The sequence below is a fragment of the Panicum virgatum genome, chromosome 9K (assembly GCF_016808335.1).
Source record: "Panicum virgatum strain AP13 chromosome 9K, P.virgatum_v5, whole genome shotgun sequence".
NCBI lineage: Eukaryota > Viridiplantae > Streptophyta > Magnoliopsida > Poales > Poaceae > Panicum > Panicum virgatum.
Genome location: NC_053144.1, coordinates 47,873,376 through 47,893,152, shown reverse-complemented (window position 1 = coordinate 47,893,152; position 19,777 = coordinate 47,873,376). Strand labels below are relative to the sequence as shown.

General features: G+C 43.6%; 2 protein-coding genes, 1 long non-coding RNA gene and 1 pseudogene across 5 annotated transcripts; 1 reads left to right on the top strand and 3 right to left on the bottom strand.

Moving 5' to 3' along the window:
* Window positions 1-294: 294 nt before the first annotated feature.
* On the bottom strand, window positions 295-2,644 carry LOC120651826. 2 transcript variants are annotated; one of them, XM_039929463.1, is made up of 6 exons: window positions 2,301-2,644; window positions 2,087-2,163; window positions 1,928-1,967; window positions 1,575-1,728; window positions 807-1,152; window positions 295-720 (listed from the first exon to the last, which is right to left on the bottom strand). In XM_039929463.1, the coding sequence occupies exons 1-6, from the start codon at window positions 2,443-2,445 to the stop codon at window positions 406-408; spliced, it is 1,077 nt and encodes a 358-aa protein (XP_039785397.1). In that variant the 5' UTR covers window positions 2,446-2,644; the 3' UTR covers window positions 295-405. The 2 variants fall into 2 exon arrangements, with proteins under 2 accessions (XP_039785397.1, XP_039785398.1); XM_039929464.1 differs by having other exon boundaries at window positions 807-1,104.
* A 1,160-nt stretch (window positions 2,645-3,804) lies between these two features.
* LOC120651825 lies at window positions 3,805-10,274 on the bottom strand. 2 transcript variants are annotated; one of them, XR_005666333.1, is made up of 3 exons: window positions 9,913-10,274; window positions 8,779-9,821; window positions 3,805-8,302 (listed from the first exon to the last, which is right to left on the bottom strand). It is a non-coding gene; the product is annotated as an uncharacterized LOC120651825 (long non-coding RNA). The 2 variants fall into 2 exon arrangements; XR_005666332.1 differs by having other exon boundaries at window positions 4,220-9,821; window positions 9,913-10,270.
* Window positions 10,275-13,602: 3,328 nt separating this feature from the next.
* On the top strand, window positions 13,603-14,273 carry LOC120648742 (defensin Tk-AMP-D6-like). Its single transcript, XM_039925416.1, has 2 exons — window positions 13,603-13,714; window positions 13,989-14,273. The coding sequence occupies exons 1-2, from the start codon at window positions 13,645-13,647 to the stop codon at window positions 14,171-14,173; spliced, it is 255 nt and encodes an 84-aa protein (XP_039781350.1). The 5' UTR covers window positions 13,603-13,644; the 3' UTR covers window positions 14,174-14,273.
* A 2,558-nt stretch (window positions 14,274-16,831) lies between these two features.
* On the bottom strand, window positions 16,832-19,328 carry LOC120648740 (annotated as a pseudogene).
* Window positions 19,329-19,777: the final 449 nt, after the last annotated feature.

Genomic DNA, 19,777 nt, shown 5'->3' with positions numbered 1-19,777 from the left:
TGTTTTTTTATACAAATGAGTAGTGGTAGGTTCGCCACAAGTAGATTTTAATCCTGGCTCCGCCACTGGTCTGACCCTCCTCCCCCTGCCTTGATCCGCTCTGCTTCCCTGTTCCACTCCCTCGTGACCGCAGCAGCGCACCGGGCGTCCCCGTGCAGCGCGGAGGAGTCGACGAGGGTGCTGGTGGGCGAGACGATGCCGGCATGCCGCTACGCCATGGCCGGCGGGGCAACGGGTCTACAAGGTCGACATGCTAATGACTAAACTACCCTAATTAAAATAAAATATGCGTTGTTAAAATTAACGATCCAGATATTTTTTTTGCGGGAAAGAACCACTGGTTCCTCTCAAGCACCGTAACAAAACTCCCTTTCTTTACCCGCACGTTCTCCCCCCTCCCCCATACTAGTAGCTCTGGTTCCGAGTCTGGGTGTACATGGGCATGGACAGCGAGAGGTCCAAGCTGATCCTACCCCGCCCGCTGTGCTGTCCCGAGCAACCGCGGCCAGCAGAACCCGTCGGCGCGGAGGAAGCGGAGCTGCTGCCTTGGCTGTCGCGCCGGCCGCTGCCGTCTTCGTCCCTGCTGCCGCAAAACCCAGAGTCCAGCGTCAAGGAGAGCGGCGGCGAGGACTCGCGGCCCTCGCCGCCGCGTTTCTTCACGGCCGTCGGCCATCTGTTGTTCGGCGCGGTCGAACTGTGGGCGCACATCGATTCTCCTTCCTGTTCCCGAAAAAAAAATGAAGAGTAAACACAAATTAGAGCGAACTCCTGGCCCAGTTCTTTTCCGGGGTGGCACCGCGCCTCACCTGCAGGAAGCGCAGCGGTCCGGGCAGCGTGCCGGGAGCAGGGGCGGCGTGCTGTTCGCCACCATTATCTGCGGCGACTGTGGGAGTGGGAGTGGGGCACCGCCATGCCCGGGAGCGAAGCTGCTGCCCGCCGTGCACCATGGCACGCGCGCAGCAGTGGTAGCCTACGCCTGCTTGGTGGTGGTAATCTGAAAGACCGCCGCGCATGCCGAAGGACGACACGTCCCCATCACGACGTGTTCCTTGGAGTTGGACCTGAAGGCGTGCCTTCTGTGTGGTGTCCATCTGAGATATAGATCTGCAGGGGGGACATGTTTCTTCAGGGGCTTCAGGCTTAGTGATAACCCTGTTCGAAATGGTATTAGCTCTCGTTGCTCGATGGCTCCAAGGAAGATATGTTCTCAAGCTTTTACTTACCAGCAGGCCCCAAGGAAGATTTTACTATGATGTGACCAAAATAACTCGTTACATACGCATACGCATCTCTGAAGTTTCTCACTTGGAACTATGCAAGCCACCAAGATTTGCATGAAGCTTTTAAACTAACCTAACCTAGGTAGGATTGCAGGAACCTCTCTGAGCATGCAAAAGGAATGCACTGTTTTCGCAACGTGCCAACGTGAACTGCTACTGCATAATGCTACCAGCCTATCACCATGTGAAAAGCCAATGAAATAGTTCCTGACGTGACTAATGAAATGAGCCTGGGAGAGATGGCCGAAACAAACATGCATGAGTACACAACAATAAAAGGGAAAAGGGTGCGACCTTTTCAGTTGCAGGTCGTGCAGCAGCAGCGATTCCTTTTGAGAATAGCAGCAGCACCAGCAATAGTAGCCCTGATGATCTTGCTCCGCCATATCTGTCCAAACTCGAACGCCTCCGGCAAACATTTGCGCCGGATCCACTACTTGCTGCATCTCTGGCCACAAGAATAATTCATGGGAGAAAACAAAATGGTAAGACTTGAGCTCGTTGCTGCATGCATGCCTGGAAAGGAAAAGAGAAGTGCCGGACTCCTTTTAAATATGACTTCCATTTCTTTGCTTGACAATGATTAATCGTATTCATTCGTATGTAGTATGCATGATTAGATAAAAGTGGAGCTCTCGTCAGAGAACCTTTTATGTCCAGATAGTCAGTTCTCATGTTCCTGTACATCTGTCCAAGTGCAAGGTCGAGGTATCAGTGAAAAAAACTAGTGTATCACCCTATCAGTGAAGAACTGAAATCTGCGAACTAAGCTCGGTAAAAGGCACAAATTGAAGTGTCTTGGATACCTGCAGATGGCTCTTGACATGGGATATGGTGAGGCCTCCCACGCCCATCAGCTGCAGGACTCGCTTGGGCGTGGCCTCTGAATTGAAGCACGCGAATCGATCACACGCAAAATGCAAACGAAGTTACTATCAGAATTCAGAAAACAGGTAGCTGTGCCAAACTGCATGCAGAGTCGAAACATAGCAAATAAAGATCGAAGAGGAAATGCAGTACTGTGTTGGCCTCCAAGCCTGTGTATGGCGTGGACAAAGCGGCGGTGGAGGTCAGGCGTCCATCTCAGGCGAGGCACCTTGGACCGGTTGTACGGCCTCACCGCGCCCTCAACCCTCTCCCTCCCGGGCGCCATTGCTCTCTCCATCGTCAGCCTTCAGAACAGCAGCAGCTGCACACTACAGATGACCGATGACTGACTGAATGTGCTTGCTGCTTGGTGGCTACCCCAACTATCCACGAGATACGGCGGCGGCCAATAAATAGCCGGCTCTGCATCGCGCAATTCGTTCTTGGGAGCACGACGAGGTGAGAGCTGGGAGGAGGCATGCGGCGCCAGTGCAGGAAGAGACAAGAGGTTGGGGACAAAGGAGCTGCGCAGGCGTCCTCAGAGGCGATCATGCCGTTTGCCGGAGGAGGCCAGGTGTGATCATGGAGCTGGAGCAGGGGCGTTGACCCCAAGCGAGGACAGGACACGAAGAACGGGAGGAAAGCCCTGCGCGCACTGCCTCACTGACACTCACCTGGCCTGTCCGGCTTTTTGTAGCACAGTTTGCATTAGTAGTAGTGGTCCGAGATTAGCTAATCACTAAACGATACCTCTGGATAATCTATCCTGCCTATCTGGCTATCCATAACGAATTTTGTGAACTAAGGTCAAATAAACTAGACGGACGCAAATGTACTTTTACTGAAGAAAGCAATTAAGTACATGTTCAGATGTTCTGTCAGGAACAAAGTAACAAACCAATAGCATGGTGCAGCGGTGATGGCTTGGTCGAGTCCGAAAACCAGTACAGTGCTGCGAGGGCTCGAGTATGTGTGCACGTACGTGTTGAGTTCCTGAATTGAGTCCAACGTCTCCACAGTCCACACGCAGCACGATGGGTAGAGCCGGTACGGCGCCAGTTCGTTTCTCTTTGTCATCATCATGGCATGCAGTCAGGCAGAGGGCAAAGCGAACGGATCATGCGGCGCATCATGGCCTGCGGCCTATACGGCCCTGCGATTCTTTATGCTCCTGGCCTTGTCGTCAGTGTCGGCTCTACAGTTTGAAGGGTCCTAGAACGAACTCGAAATATCGGCCTTTTTTTGCGAGTATAAATATCGGCCTTTAATAGGCTTAGTACTTTCTTACATTTGAACTACCAGTAAGAGTTAGTTTGCAATGCATGTTTTTAATTCTTGATGAGAAATATCGGTACTATAAAAAAACGAAAAAATTAGATAGGCCGCACACTCTTTATGCAACTGTTCCAACAAGTATGAGACAAAGATTTGACAGTCGGTTTCAAACAAAATCTTCCAACTTTAAAAACTCATTTTAGTACCTAGAAGATGAAATTGTGTCTACATCCGTTGTATAACACTGAGCAATAAAATAGCTGTCTTGTAAGACTTCGTCATACACAGAGTGCTATTTATTAGAGTGTGACATCATCATTTCGGTTAATTTCAAGCAAACATTACTTGAAACCGGAGAAAAGTTATGTATAGCATCCCTTGGTAATTCAAATAGTATTTTTCACGAATGGAGACTTATATTAAAACTTGGTGAAGTACATACTTCTTACATGAATAACTTCAAAAGACTAAGTAAAATGCATAGGAAATACATCTAAATCTTTTACTCATCTTCACCATCACTTCTCCAATTGATGCCATGGAAAGCAAGAATCAGATCGGAGCCAAGTCCTCAACCACCAGTGAGAGACACCAAACTTTGTTACGTTGAAGCCTTTGAACTCACTAGGTTCGTGCCCGTGCGTTGCAACGGGCAAAATATATAACAACCTTGACCAATCAAATTACACAAAAGAGCCTAACATGGTAATCTTATTCAATCTAAGTGACATAAATGCATGCTTCTATAATTCTCATTGTTACTTGGTTTGATAGGTAAGAAGGCAAGCATGCATACCTGGGCTCAACCATATAGTCTCCATCTATTGAAATCTCCTACATTACAAATAGGATATTGTACACATCTCACACATACATAGAATTCCACAAACATGTACATTTATATTGGATTTTGAACTAAACTGAACCCGACTCTTCCAAGTTCCAAGGCTTTTATATTTTGCAAAGGCTTCGATCAAAGTCAGTTACAGATTGTTCCCTAAATCCTATAGTTCCCTCTTCATATTCAATTGAACTGTGTAGTTGCGGTCAAACTTAACAACTAAAGGGGATCACCAGAAATCTCCCAGGATGATCAATACCAAAAATCTAAGACTGGGAGATGACATAAGTGGACGTTACTTGTTGACTTACATAGGTTCTAGCACCGAGACCACTTCCTGCATCTTGGCATGTTTATCCCTCAACTGAAAGCTCGCTCCCCTCTGGAATAATTCAGTATCGAGGATATGAAATATAACCACAATTAAACAGTGAGGTGTTGTCCAGCAACAAAATTATGTATTATGTAGCCGTAAAGATGTGGTGCCTACATGCAAACATTGATTGGCATATCATGTCAGCAAATCAATATAAGAAAGGATATGTTAATAAATTATGTCACTCCCTTCAACTGAATCAGAGTAAGAATGCCAATTATAGTATTGAAGTAGCTGATTACTGCTCCATTCTAAAAATGACATTCAAATGAAAGCACAAGCCATATGTAGGTGCATAATAATAGTATAGAAGTAAACGACATTCAAATGCCAATTATTATATATTACAACGGAAGCGCAAGCCATGTAGGTGCAGTAAACATCAATAATCCCACCTGAATCTTAGCTTGTAGCTATGGGCATGACACCCATGACCCATGCTTGTTTCAGCACACCAGTAGGAATTGAATAAGAATGTTGACATACAATCTGAAATCTGAAATGCAAAGCTAATTGATTGCTGACTGAATGCAATAAAGATCAAGTTGTCTCTACTATGAGCGGGACTTGCATTCCAAAAGTAGTTCGACAAATCAAATGATGGAAGTCAACTATCTGAATTCTAAGACATGCATTGTCAAAAACCAAGGCTCCATGTTCCCAGTCATGCTCATGGTGAAGAAAATGTATCTATTATATAAATATTTGAGTGTTAGAAGAAGTCACCACATTCGCCGAGAGAGGTTAGAAATTGCTACATTAATCTAGAAAAGAGAAAAAATTGGACCATTGGATTTTATGAAGATCTAACGGTCTAGACTAACCTAAAGAGTCCTTAACAAATATGACAAGTAACTATCTAAATTCGGAATTTTAAAAAAATACTTGACCAAAGAGTCCATAATGAATATGATTAGAATAGCTAATAGCTAAATTCGGAATTTAAAAATAAAAATAATTAGCTCCCATTGAGGAGATCATCGTCCATCCACCGAGAGCGTACGAGATAGGAGTATGCATTAGGATCATCTTCACCACGCTTTGCCACACCTGCATCACCTCTGGCACTGGCAGGCTAATGTAAAGATGGTGCCCAATTCCCAGTGGCCGCAGCTCATGATCAATCCGAGTTTTCTTCATTCTCATCACCACGTTCGCCGAGAGAGGTTAGAAATTCCCACATTAATCTAGAAAAAAGAAAAAATTGGACCATTGGATTTTATGAAGATCTAACAGTATAGACTAACCTAAAGAGTCCTTAACAAATATGACAAGTAACTATCTAAATTCGGGATTTAAAAAAAATACTTGACCAAAGAGTCCATAATGAATACGATTAGAATAGCTAATAGCTAAATTCGGAATTTAAAAATAAAAATAATTAGCACCCATTGAGGAGATCGTCGTCCATCCACCGAGAGCGTACGAGACAGGAGTATGCATTAGGATCATCTTCACCACGCTTTGCCACACCTGCATCACCTCTGGCACTGGCAGGCTAATGTAAAGATGGTGCCCAATTCCCAGTGGCCGCAGCTCATGATCAATCCGAGTTTTCTTCATTCTCACCTTATCCCTAGGTGGTGCCAGCAAGTTAAAAAAAAATATAGGTGGCGCCAGCATTCGGAGAATAATCTTAGGCCACGAGACCTATGTATGGGTACGTAAACCAATGTGTTATTTGTTCATTGAAAAACAATAATCGCGTGCTGCAAAACGGCTGCTGACGATGGCATCTCTGCGTCCACAGAGATGCAGCAGGATGGAGAAAGTTGGCAAGCACGTAGAGCGGTAGAGGGCTTCGCCGCCCACGACATGGTGGTGCTGACGTTGCTACTGCGCATTCAAGCACAACAACATGTGCAGCTCAATGCCAGTGACCTTGGCCCCCGGGATGCGGCATGAAGGCACCATCCGGTAACCCGCTGCGTGACCTCTTAGGTGTGTCCAGCTTTAGCGAGCATTATTGTCGATCTGACCCAGGTCGTTATGGTTGACCCGGCCATCCCGCCCAAGATCGTCTGTCCTCCTCGGCCATGATGCCGAGGGACTGAGGATCCGTTAAAAGAAAGCCACCACAGGTCGTTAAGGTCGACCCGGCCATCCCGTCCAAGATCGTCTGTCCTCCTCGGCTACGGTGCCGAGGGACTGAGGGACCGTTACAAGAAAGCCACCACAAGTCTTCAAGGTCGACCCAACCATCCCGCCCAAGATCGTCTATCCTCCTCGGTTGTGGTGCCGAGGGACCGTTAAAAGAAAGCCACCGCAGGTCGTCAAGGTTGACCCAGCCATCCCGCCCAAGATCGTCTGTCCTTCTCGGCTACAGTGCCGAGGGACCGATGGACCGTTAAAAGAAAGCCACCACATTTGCTAAAATGTATTAAAACTCGCATGTTATTCTAGAAAACTAAAAATTTATACCATTGCATTTATAAAGATCTACCTGTTTAGGCTAACACAAATAATCTATATCAAATACCATAATAATTGCCAAATATGTTTACTAAATAGCTAAATTCGAAAATTAAAAAATAGAAACAGCTTGACCAAAGAGTCCATGAAAAATAATATTAGAATATCCAATAGCTAAATTAGGAACTAAAAAATGAAAATAGCAATTGACAAAAGAGTACAAACAAAAAATATAAAAATATTAGCAATTGACTGAAGAGACCATCTTTAATATGACTAATGAGTAAATTTTGTATTTTAAAAAATAATATATCAGTAGTTAGTTTGTATACCGATTAGGAAGGAAAATAGTTTAATAAATTGTATATGTCAAATATAACTAATAAATAACAAATTTAAAGTTAAGAAGAAACTACAAATTCACTAAATACTTCATATCAAATTTAATTTATAAATAGTTAAATCTAGAATAAAAATAATAAAAAAGCAGTTAATTTGTATATGAATTTTAGGAAAAAATGTCTACATAAAAGTATTTGTGAACTACAATTAATAAAGAACTAGATTTGGAAATAAAATAATAAAAATAGATATTTTGATTTATTTTAAGTTGGGAAAGAAAATGACATGTGTGAATAATCCATATAGAGAAAATTTATTTAAGCTACATTCAAAAGTATGGGTTGAATCGTCAAGATAATAGATAAATATTTACAATGTTACTTTTATAATCATCTAATGGTTTAGGTTAATGCAAAAAGTTCTATAAATATATTTAATATATGGGTTAACTTGAAAACTAAAAATAGAAAAATTGTACTATTTTACTTGAATTTGAAAGGAATTAAAAATATAAATTCCATGTAAATATCAAATGAATATATGATTATATTACAAAATATATAATGAAAAATGATGTTTTATTTCCATTAATATTTGGAAGCAAATTAGTTAAATAAAAGCACATGTCCATTTGTGTATGTGTACTGCTTGCTTCACCAATTGTCCAGTATCGTGGAGTACATCAACTACGCTATAGTAATTACTACCTTCTAACATCAAGCTTTACTCTACAATATAGTTTGAAATACATTACGAATCAATCGTCATAGATCAGTAGCTAAGTCGAGGCTCAACCATGGCGTTCATATTGGTAATGTCTCAAACACCAGTGCTGTTGATGATATCACAAGTAATCCTTGTGATTGTTAGGGTGTATTTGACTGGACTTCTTTAACATCAGATGAAATCCTACCAAATAAGTTAAAAAGATTAAACGGCTTCACACAATAAGCCCACATGGATTGCCAAAAATAACTTACAAAAGAGCGAAACAGCTAAAAAGCGGCTTCATCCACTTATCCTCTTTCCTTTAGCTCTAAAATATTCTTAGAATTACCAAATTATCATTAAGAAGCTGATTTGCTAAATATTTTTTAAAAAAATAACTTCGACTCAAAAAAGTAGTTTTATAAATGAAACCAAAGCTAAAACTATTTTTGAAGGTTTTGAAACCTACCATACAGACCATCATTGTGCAATTTAGAGAGCGTGCTAATAACAACCATGAAAAATCATTGGAGTGGCTGTGGAGAAGCACAGCTTAACAGTAGTATCTTATATGGAACAACTATGATGAGAACAAAGGAGAAAAAAATTTAAAATTTCTCGAATTCTAAGAGGGTGATGACGAATATACAGACTCTGCGTTCGGCTGGTCAACTTACGACTGGTCTGGATTGGAGGTGTTGTAGCCCGTCGTAGTCAATGAGCAGTCAGCTTGCTGATTCCGCCGTGGACTGTGTGAGCGAGCCGTGAACTCCATTTTGGATCCGGACTGAGTGAGCGAGCGACGGACGGCGATCGAGGCTACTAATTGGCAAGTTGGCCAGCCGAACGGCTGCTGTCTTCCAGCCGAACAGCTGGGCTGTGTCAGCCCAGCCGAATTCAGCCCAAACAGCTTGCAGTCGGCCGAACAGTGTAAGAGTGGTGAGCATAAAGGAGAAGTTTGTACCTTACCAGCAGTAATACTAAATTTGTAGACCGCGTATGGACGACAAGTGACGCAAAAAAGATGAAATAGTCATATACATCGAGCTTTTGGAATCAGCAATTGAAGAATAAAGAAAAGAAAGAAGACTACTTGCTTTTACTGGTATACACCGCCAATCAAAAATTTTAAAAATATTCATACATATAATATTAAAGCTTGAGAATGAAAATATAAAAATATATGTTTGTACATAAGAGATTCTATTTTCTCTTAAATTCATGTTCCAAAAATATTTCATAAAATATAAATGATGTAAAATGATATAGATGACCCTCAATTTGAACTATTTGGAAAACGAATTACAACGACATTATCGAAAAATATAGAGATTAGAAAAAAAAAACTAGCTACCCGCGCTATTTGCGCGGGCCACCTTGCTAGTTTAACTGATATGAGCCAACTGATTCATAATTTAATAATTGTTATAGCAATTTTTCAGCGAAATAATAACAGGTCTAATGCAAAGCTAATTGATCACTTACAAAAGATCCACTTGCCTCTACTACTATCAGCAGGACTTACAATTCAAATATTCATACAACACAAATGACGGATGGTCCTTGCACATGAGAAACTAAATGAATCAAGTTGCTCAGAAGCAAAGCATTTCTGGAAAAATCGTACCATCGATCTGAAACTCATCATTGACGGATAGCAGCTTACTAACTTGTGCCAGCTGCACGTTGAGGTCGTTGGACCATCGCCAGAAGCCTCGACCTACACACGCCAACAAGAATCAAAACAAATCCGAATCCATCATCTCAAGACCAAAATCTGTCGGGGTTTGCTGGAGTGCAGAGGGGTGTACCATTGGCGGCACGCAGTGGTGATCCGGGGACGCAGATCGGCGGCCGGGCCGGCGTGGATCCACCAGGGATGGAGCGGCAGCGCGGCATGGACGGCAGTGACGGTGGTCGGGGATGCGGATCGGCGGCTTGGACGGAGCAGTGGTGCGGCGCCGGGGATGGAGCGGCAGCCAGGCGAGGACAGCGCCGGGGACGGAGCGGCCGAGACGGCGCGGACGGCTCGGATCCGCCGGGGATGGGGCAGACCAGCAGCCGGGAACGAAGCGGCGTCGCGGCCGGGGACGCGGATCGGCAGCCGGGACAGCGTGGCTGGCTGCAGGGACGTAGCGGCGGCCGGGGAGGGGGGGGGGGGGGGGGGGGGGGACGTTCGACGTGAGAGGCGACGTACGAAGGGTGGGACGTACGATGGTGATAGAGATAGAGAAGAGATAGAGATCTGAATCTAAGCCCGTGAATGAGGATTGGCCAAAACTTCACCCCCACAGGAGGAAGAACAGGAATGTGAAGGTCCCGTCTCACTAGGCTATTGTTGTGGCAAAATTGATAATTTACAACTCAAATTAAATGTAATGACTGTCATTTGAATATATCTGGCATAAACATTTAATTAACGGTCTAAATTGACAGACTGCTTTCAACCAATTCAACTGTCAAAACAAATATTAGAAGTCTCACACGATGGTCACATTCATCGCAAACGATCGAGCCAAGACAAACAGGGAAAAGTCTATAGAACCTTATCCCACGACGGCAACACAGCCTTGGCCTCTCTGTTGCCGTCATGTCATGACACATAAATATCCATGCTGAATTACTATGGAAGTTGTTAACATTGCTACAGTTACCACCATCTTTGTTGGATGGGTCTGCCACTGAGAAACCAAAGCCATCCTACACCCTCACTACCGCCGTAGAAGTGAAGGGAGCACCAAAACCCACACACCGAAAACCTCAGCACGAGAAGACCTAAACTCTAGAGTCTAGAAGAATAACTCGATCTATAGCACTACCACTAAGGAGGCAGGTACCCGCTCCCATAGGCCATTGGCTGGATCACCAGAGGCGCGGAGAGGGAAGAGGGGCCAAGAGGCTGGTCGCGCCAGCAGCCCACGCAATGGCTTAATTTGTAGTTAATTATATTATTTCTGACACATTTAATTTTTTTCCATCAAGCAACGATGTAATTTATTTTTCCTTCCAGAAACAATACATGTGTTTCTTTTCCTTCCATAAAACAATGATATCTATTCTTATCCTTCCAAAATAAATAATGACGCGAATTATGGGTGAATGCACACACAAAGGAAAGTAAATTGTGTGCCAATGTGCAATATATATGGGTATAAGGTATGGATAGATGAAAGTGCTTGGTGTAAAAAGTATTAGGATTTTGGTGAAAATATTTTCCTTCTATCAATTTTGTGGGACCACATCTTCTTTTTATTTGTCAAACCTTTGACCTGGTAAGTGGACCTTTGTGAGAGTAATGGTGGGCCTAATCTTGGTGAATTTTTTTAATTGTTTCAAGGAGTGGTAAGTAAAGAACATGACCAGTTGTTTCACAAAACCCTCGCTGTTCTTGTTGATGTAATGGACTATAATTCATTTTTGCATTCTTATTCCTTCATTGTTGTTGAAAACAATTGAAAGATACTTGTATAATCAGAATTCAAATAGATGGAAATAACGAGGCCACAACTGTACCGTAACTTAATGAATTGGTTTAACTCGTCTATAAAGACACTAAAAACCACCTAAAAGTCTGCACATATTTAGGGATTGCATTATTTTTAGTAATGTTAAAGATGAGTAATTTACATGCAAATTTAGATGATTACTTTATATAATTATTCATAATGGCAGGTATGGCTAACTTTTTAGAAAAATATATCAGATTTAATGGTTATTATATTATCAATGATGATTAGAGTATGTCATTAAAGATTTAATGGTTGTTAAAGATGGTAATGTTTATGATTTGTTTTAGAATTTCAAGGATTCATCTTTCTTTTTCTCGCGAGCCATGAAAGGATATGACATGCAGTCTCCATACAAATCTTTAATGAGTAAAATGCAGCAGAGGTCCATAAACTTATAATGGTGTGTCTTTTAGTTCCACAAACTCGTGCATTTTTTAGGTCCATCAACTTGGAATTTGTATCACTTGGTCCATAAACTTTGAAAGTATAAGTCCATAAATTCCAAAAGTGCATTTTTGGGTCTATAAACTTGTAATTTGTCACTTAGGTCCATAAAATCTGAATGTGTATTTTTAGATCCATGAACTTCATCCATGAGCAGTTGTGTGGCCATAGACGTGCCCCTAAAGATCGTCCTGATATCGTTGTCCATGAATATCTTTCAACCTCTCACCGAGAACCACTCTGAGTTGACCCAAATCTAACGTTGTCATGAGATTTTTCGACACAACATCTGACGCCACTATATCCGTCCACCCATGCTATGGAATTGTGAGGTTTATTTTAATTTGTTAGGACATAATAATTCTTGGGAAACAAAATGAATACCATTAGATTCATACTTGAAAATAGTTTCTTGTGAATATATTTTTATATCACATAAATAAACACACAAAAAGGTAACCTTTGGGAAATCTTGTCCTAATGACACGAAATACGTCTTGTAAAAGAACAAGGGAAGTAACAGTAAGATCATGTGTCGATCAGTTATAACCAGGAAAACTGGCATATATCCGTAGCAGCAATTGAGAGATGGAATAAAAATAAAAAGCTAAAACTTATTTGTTACCTTGCATTTTAAGCAGTAAGAGCATACCAACAATGGGCCTCAAATCAGACTCCCTACTTTCTGAGTAAAGGCTTCCTCTATTTTTTAGGGCTAGTTTTTTAACCAAAACTCCAGCAGTGACCTCTAAATCTCACTCTCTTCTTTTAATCTAAAGAGTGAGGCCCATTTGTCTGTGGATAGAGACTCCATAGAGACCCTTCAAGAATACAGGGTGGATGAAGAGATTTGGAAGCCTCCGCAAAATGGGGGCTTTAGTAGAGAGTATGCTAGAGTTTTTTTTATTCCACCTCTAAATTTAAGACGGGGTTTATTTAGAGAGTCTGCTGGAGTTGCTCTAGTGGAAACACTAAAATAGATCGGTAGATATTTGGAGTGCCCTCTCAGATGATTAAGCGTTTCATTCTCTTCACTTTATTTAATTCCTCATCTTCCGGTTCCAGATGTGATTGTGTTCAAGGTACGGTTATGATGGTCTTCTAAAGTCTGAAGGAGGCTAGGCGTAATCTCCGGGCTGAAGGATAACCGTAAACGTATGCTTTTCTCTGTACTGCTGTTCGCAGGTTGAAAGGTGACACATTGTGCCGGCCGTCGTGGTGGATGAAAGACTAAGACGACTACCCGTCGAGGCTTTCACCTCCGAAGCTAAAGAAGGCATGTGGGATCTGGCTGTGGCCAAAGGTCATAGCACCTACAACTACAAGGAATGCGTGAAGGCCTTGTCGGGTTACAAGGAAAGTGTCAGGTACAAGGAAAAGTTCAATTTGTATTAGTACACTCAAAACTGTAAAATGACCTTAGAATATAAAATATTTCGGGTATATTCTGAATGGCTAGGGGTATTCTCGGTAGTTTGTAATTATGAGATGGAGGAATAAATACCTCTCCCCACACTGTAACACGGAGGCTTTTTCACCCATCTCCTCTGCACATTCTTTTCTTCCCCCCATTGGACGCACAACCAATCGATGATGGAGGCTTCACAGAGGAAGCTCTCGGCAGCCGTCGTCCTCCTCCTTCTGCTCATCGTGGCTGCCGGTACGTGCACTTCTTAGATACCTTCCTCCATTTCAAAATGTACTACAATGCCGATCGTTTTGATAAATATAAATACATAATTTTTACTACACATCTAGATAAAAAAACTGTTGAATTTTTACTACACATCTTGATAGCAGAAACTATGTATCTAATTTTATCAAAATAACCTACAATTCAAACGGAGGAAGTATAATGTAAGAGGTCATCGTCCATCCCAAGGTTTAGCTAACCGTTGATGTGCTCGAATCGTGTGCTCGCATCGTGCCTGCAGAGATGGGGCCGGTTCAGGCGGGGGAGTGCCTGTCACAGAGCAAGACGTTCAAGGGGTGGTGCTTCAACTCGGATCGCTGCAACGACAAGTGCCTCAAGGAGAGCAGCGCCTACTCCGGCGGCAAGTGCCGCGGCCTCTATTTTCTATGCTTTTGCATCACGCCGTGCGCGGCCTCGTTAGAATGAACACAAGAAATGTATTATTGGGGTCTTGTGCCCACGGGTTTTCTTGCAGAAAATCCGGTCGTGGTAATAAAGGGAAGCGCTAAATTTTAGTTGACTCAAACTGCAATCTAAACATTTCTAAAAAAGACTGCGATCTAAACCGGAAAAAGGTAACTCGCAAATTAAATATCAGAATTGAATTCCATTTTCACCGGTTGATGCAAGTGTAGAGCTCTATGATCTAGCCTGTTGATGCAGAACACGCGTCATGTGCGCAGTCAATCGGTCATGGAGAGATCAAATTCTGCTTGTAACAGTTTTCTATTCTCACCAACGCCCGTGGTCGGGGCGGCAGCATGCTCATCCACCGCCGATTTTGTGCGTGACACGTCATCAAAAGCTCTACTTCTAAGGTCAGTCTCAATGTAAAATTTTATTATAAATTGTAAAGTTACCAAAAGTATGAATTTGGCAACCGAGGCAATGATTGTCATGGGAATGAAACTATTTTTTCGTCGTATAAAACTATTCCACCTCTCTATCCTTATAATTATTCTATCATGTTAGCAAAATTGTTGATACAACATAATATTTAATATCCATAAAACTCATTTTAAAACTCTCATTAAGACCGGTTCAACGTTCTATGGCACCAGCCAAGTCAAGCTCAGAGAATCCAATCCAATTTGCGATTTTCCCGTGGAAATTGGTTTCTCTCTTGGGATTTTGTCAGCTTGATTTACTTTCTCAAAGATGTGAACTTTAGTGTGCTTGTTGGTTTGCTTTGTGCTACGACTTCGGTCTATGGCGCGTGTGACATGACGAGAACTTGAGTCTTGTAATAATGTGGCTTGATTTCATCTCTTGAGATGAATGAAGCCGGATAGACACTCTATCCTTTATCTAAAAAATATCTGTAATTTAAGAGAGCTGTGCAATAAAAAAATATCTATTCCCTCCGTCTTGAAATGTAGGTCATTCTAGGATTTTTCCAACACATTATGGAGATGAAGAAAAGACTCTTCTACCCCTAATTATTAAGCATTGAGACTCTATTTCGATAACTAAATATGTGCTAACTAAAGTAGAATGCTCTTTCCCATGCACCTCCCCCCACATGGCTGTATCACGTATTTCTATTGGAAAATACCTGAAAACGATGCACAATTAATATGGTTTAATCCATTCTCAACATAGAATGTCTTACATTTGAGTACAAAATTTAAACTCTAGAATGCCCTACATTTTAGGACGGAGGGAGTATGGTGCGTGCATTTAAAATCATGCTATATATGCTGGTATAAAGTTTGCATGTTTTTAATTGAGGTTTGGGAGCTAATTTAATTTTCCTGTCCCCGGAAGATCTGAAATACCATTCCTCAAAGGGAAAAAGATTAATTATTGATAAATAAATGTTTAAAAAGATTTGGGGAATCCTCCTCAGTGGTTTTCGTCATTAATACTTCTCTCCATCAGATCCAATATATTGCCATCAATCACACTCGCCCGGCCGCGCCTGCGCCTTCGATCGGCTTTCACTCATATTATCTGTTTAACAATTCTTCTTTAGCGCCTGAACACATCTATCGATCGATGGCGCCTTCACGGGAGAATCTTCCCACCGCCAGCTTCCTCCTGCTCCTGCTCCTGATCGTCATGGCCGCCGGTAAGCGCATTCTCTGAGGCTCTAGCTAAGAAAGCTGCATCAGCACCAATCGCACGGTGCCATTGTCTTGGTGGCTAACGTTGTCGCGTGTTGTTGCCGTGCGTCCAGAGATGGCGGCGCCGGTTCAGGCGAAGGAGTGTGCTTGGCGCGGACCAGGGGGTTCCGGGGCTGTGCTTCAGGTCCAGCCGCTGCGCGAGCGTGTGCCGGAAGGACGGCTTCACCGGCGGCGGCAGGTGCCGCGGCTTCATCCGCCGCTGCTTCTGCCGGAAGCCGTGCGCGACGACCGCGGCCTGAACGGAGGCCGGAGGGCCCGCGGCGGCCTCCGGCCGGGGTTAGAACGAATAAAAGGCCAAGTGAGAGGCCATTTGCTGCTTGACAGCTTGTGTGATTAGATTTCTATAATGAGAGAAGATCTAACATTTGGTGAAATGTTGGCTTGGTCTCTGCTGAAACTGATTTGTTAAGCCGTAATAACCATATATTTCGACTAAAAGAAAACAAAATTAAACAACTGAAACTCGACGTGCAACGAGAAATACTGTTAAATCTCGAAACTGGATCTACTGATAAAAGCGCACCCCATAGCTATACAGCTTGTGCGATGACAATGAAAACATTCTGGATTTTGTATTTGCAGCGGGATATTTTGCTCTGCATTTTTTTTCTTCGCCGGAACGGTGTACAATGTACCGTAAGAAAACGTGGGCTGCAGCAGGCCTTCTGTAACGTTTGCGTGACAGCTCTTCTTGGTAAAATCTGGGACTTCGGTCGTGTTCGAACGACTGAAAAGGATGTCTTTTTCTTTCAAGGCACACTATCACAGCACTGTTTCATTCCAATTTCCAAGAACACACACAGAGATACAGTGTACATAACAGAGATTTGAGATTTCAATCTTCACGATACCCACGCACCGATGATCACCGTTGTTTGTTTATTCAGGAGCGTACGTGTTCCTTGAGGAAAAACAACTAGTAACATTTTTTTTTTTGAAAAATAACTAGTAACATTTTCTAGAACGGCTTGGAGGGCAGGTTGGTGTTGGCCAGGAAGTGCCTGAAGAGCTCGAGCGCCTGCGCAGGCTGCGTGGACGGGACCATGTGTCCGGCCCCTCTCACGGTGACAAATGTCAGGCCGTCGTACACCACGCTCCACCCGCCAACCTACAAAAGACACAACGCCGGATCAGAACAGCAGCATACCGGATCAGTGATGTGCGAGACAGTGACATGGAATGATTTGGCAAACATCATCTTGTCACTTTCAAATTGCGAAACGCATGCGTGTTTTCTATTTTAGGGACCGAGTCATCAGAAGGTGCTGGACCTGTTCAGAGGATCTGCGAGTGTTAGTTTTTACCTGCTTGCGATGGAACCACGGCGACCAGTCCTCTTCGACGGGCAGGCCGAGCTTCTTCAGAGTGTACCGGGTCGACGTCGTAGGGATTCTCGCGTCCGTGTCGCCGCTGCTCGTCACAAAGGAACAAGAGAGAGAGAGAGAGAGAGAGTTAAACTACAGCGGATCTAGATCATGTTCCAGACAAGTGCTTATTTTCATTGGCTAAACACTACTCCGGGTTGTGTTTCAGATACAGAGAAATTTTACCTGAAAATCCATATCCGGAGCCCTGCCTCCACCAGCTTCTTGACTACTGGAACCACTGTCAGGTCGGAGTCTTTCCATGCGTTGCTGATCGAGTTACTGAAAGAAAACAAAAGATTCATTACGATCGAGCTGTCACCATAAAACATGCTTCTGAATCCAGGTAAACCCTCTGCAGTAACAGATACCGGCAAAGCGAGAAGGGATGCGGCGCGCCTCTGATATCTGCGTGCAGAGCCTTCTGCACATCCTTGCGATTGAAATACTCGGTCGCGTACGTCTGCGTGCACGGGTCGTACCCCATCGGCATCTTCATAAGATCGAGCTGATCATTCGCACAGCACGAAAGGAAACCATAGATCAATCAGACACAGGGTACTGAGATGATTTTTTTTATAAAAAAAACAGGGACTGCAACTCAAGCTGGTGCTGAAGGCCAGGGCGCTTACACGGCCGCCGCTGGTCCGCCGGATCTGCGCCGAGGACGACGTGTTGAAATCCGGGTACCCGAGCTCGCACCAATCGGTGTACAAGCTGTAGATGTCGATGATCTTGTAGAGGGCGGTGAACTGGCCGATGGCCGCGTCGCACTCCGGGGACAGCTCGACCAAGCTGAAGTCGCAGTTCTTCTTGAAGTCGCTGTAGAGGTTGTCCGAGATGATGGCGTGGTGCCACGCGGAGTCAACGATGCCCCAGAGGTCAGTGTCCCCGTCCATGTAGGCGTTCCCGATCTGGTACCCGAGTTCAGGCAGATGAATGCTAGCGGTCAGCATTTTGCTTCTGAAGAAAAAATCCAGGGATTTCTAAGTGGTTCAGAAGCCTCAGACACTGCGTAGTGCATACCAGGATGCCTTTGAAGTTGATGTAATTTTCCTTGGAGGCCTTCTTGTTCTCCTCCAGGATGACGTTTGCCAGCTGGGGAATGTAGTGTCCTACAAAGCAGAAAAGCAAATGAAACCAACCAAATGCGCAAGAGCTGAAGTCCTGAAGGACCCCTGCGAGCAAATAGAAATCGTTCAGTTAAGTATGATATAATGAGTTAGCTGCACCTGCGTAGCTCTCTCCGGCTATGTAGAATTCCTTCGCTTTGTGCTGGGGGAACCTCTGGAACCACCTGACAAGGAAAGTGTACGAACCGTGTGCTGCAGTAGGTGCAGACAGCGATTCAGTCATCGGTCGTGTTTCTTGCTTTCTTGTGTGTTTTACAGTTAACAGAAAAATCAGTCAGAATCAGAAACATACCTGTGGAATTGTCTCCCGGTGGATCTTTTTCAAAGGGCGTGTTCGTGTACGAAAATCCAACGCCCGCTGGGGAGTCCAGGAACAGCATATTTGCAGCTGAAATACCATCAGACAGTTACACTTCCATTGTTACAATCAAAGACAAGACTATGACACAGGTTAGTTCCGTCAATTCTGACATGCCTTGATTCCAAGCATACGGGTTTAGCTCAAGCTCAGGCACATCTTTCTTCACCAGGAATGGCCCAAGCTCCTGCGACTGTCCAAACCCAATGGAAGAGCAGCCAGGCCCTGAACAAAGCAAGAACACATATCACTTGAAAATCTTCAAATTACAGAGTCTGAATTTTCACTATTTTAAAAGAAACAAATCAGATGTCAGTAACCTCCATTCAGCCACAGGACCAGTGGCTTCTCGTCAGGCTTTTCCGTGGCCTCGAAGAACCAGTAGAACAGTGCCTTGCCTAGGTACTCATCCGTCGTGACGTACCCGGAGTACTGCTTGAATAATGCAGGCGAGTACGTCGGCTGCCCCGGCAGAGACAGAACACGGTCGAGCTCTTGCACGGCTATCGTGGCTGCATCGAGGCTGCCTGCGTCAGGCCGTGCTGCCAGTGCCAGTGCAAGAGTGCTGAGGAGGAAGCAGGATAAGGTGTAAACCTTCATCGTTCAAGGTTTCCTGTACGTGCCGTTGCGAGAACGTAAGGGACGAGGGTTCAGTATTTATAGTATGTACTGAAGCGTTGCGTAGGGAGTAGTGACAAGAAGATCATCCTTGGCCGGCTTGAACTTTTCTTTGATCGCTTTGTTCTCATGAGTTTCGTGCCTCGACTGATTATATGCCTTATTCAGCAAAGGAATTTTTTTTAGTTTCTCAGTGTTACTAAGAGGGGGAAAATGCATTGTGAAAATGACTCAAACTTTAGTTATTGATCATAATCCAGTCCAGAAGATCAATGCATTTTTTTTGTTCTATAATCTATATAAAGCTACGCATAGAAATAACTGTGAAAATCATATTGACTAAAAAACATGGATGTACCGACGAACTGTCCAAGGTTACATCGAGCTGAATTTTTCAGCCAAGTCTGGTGCAATCAGATGCTGGTATATCT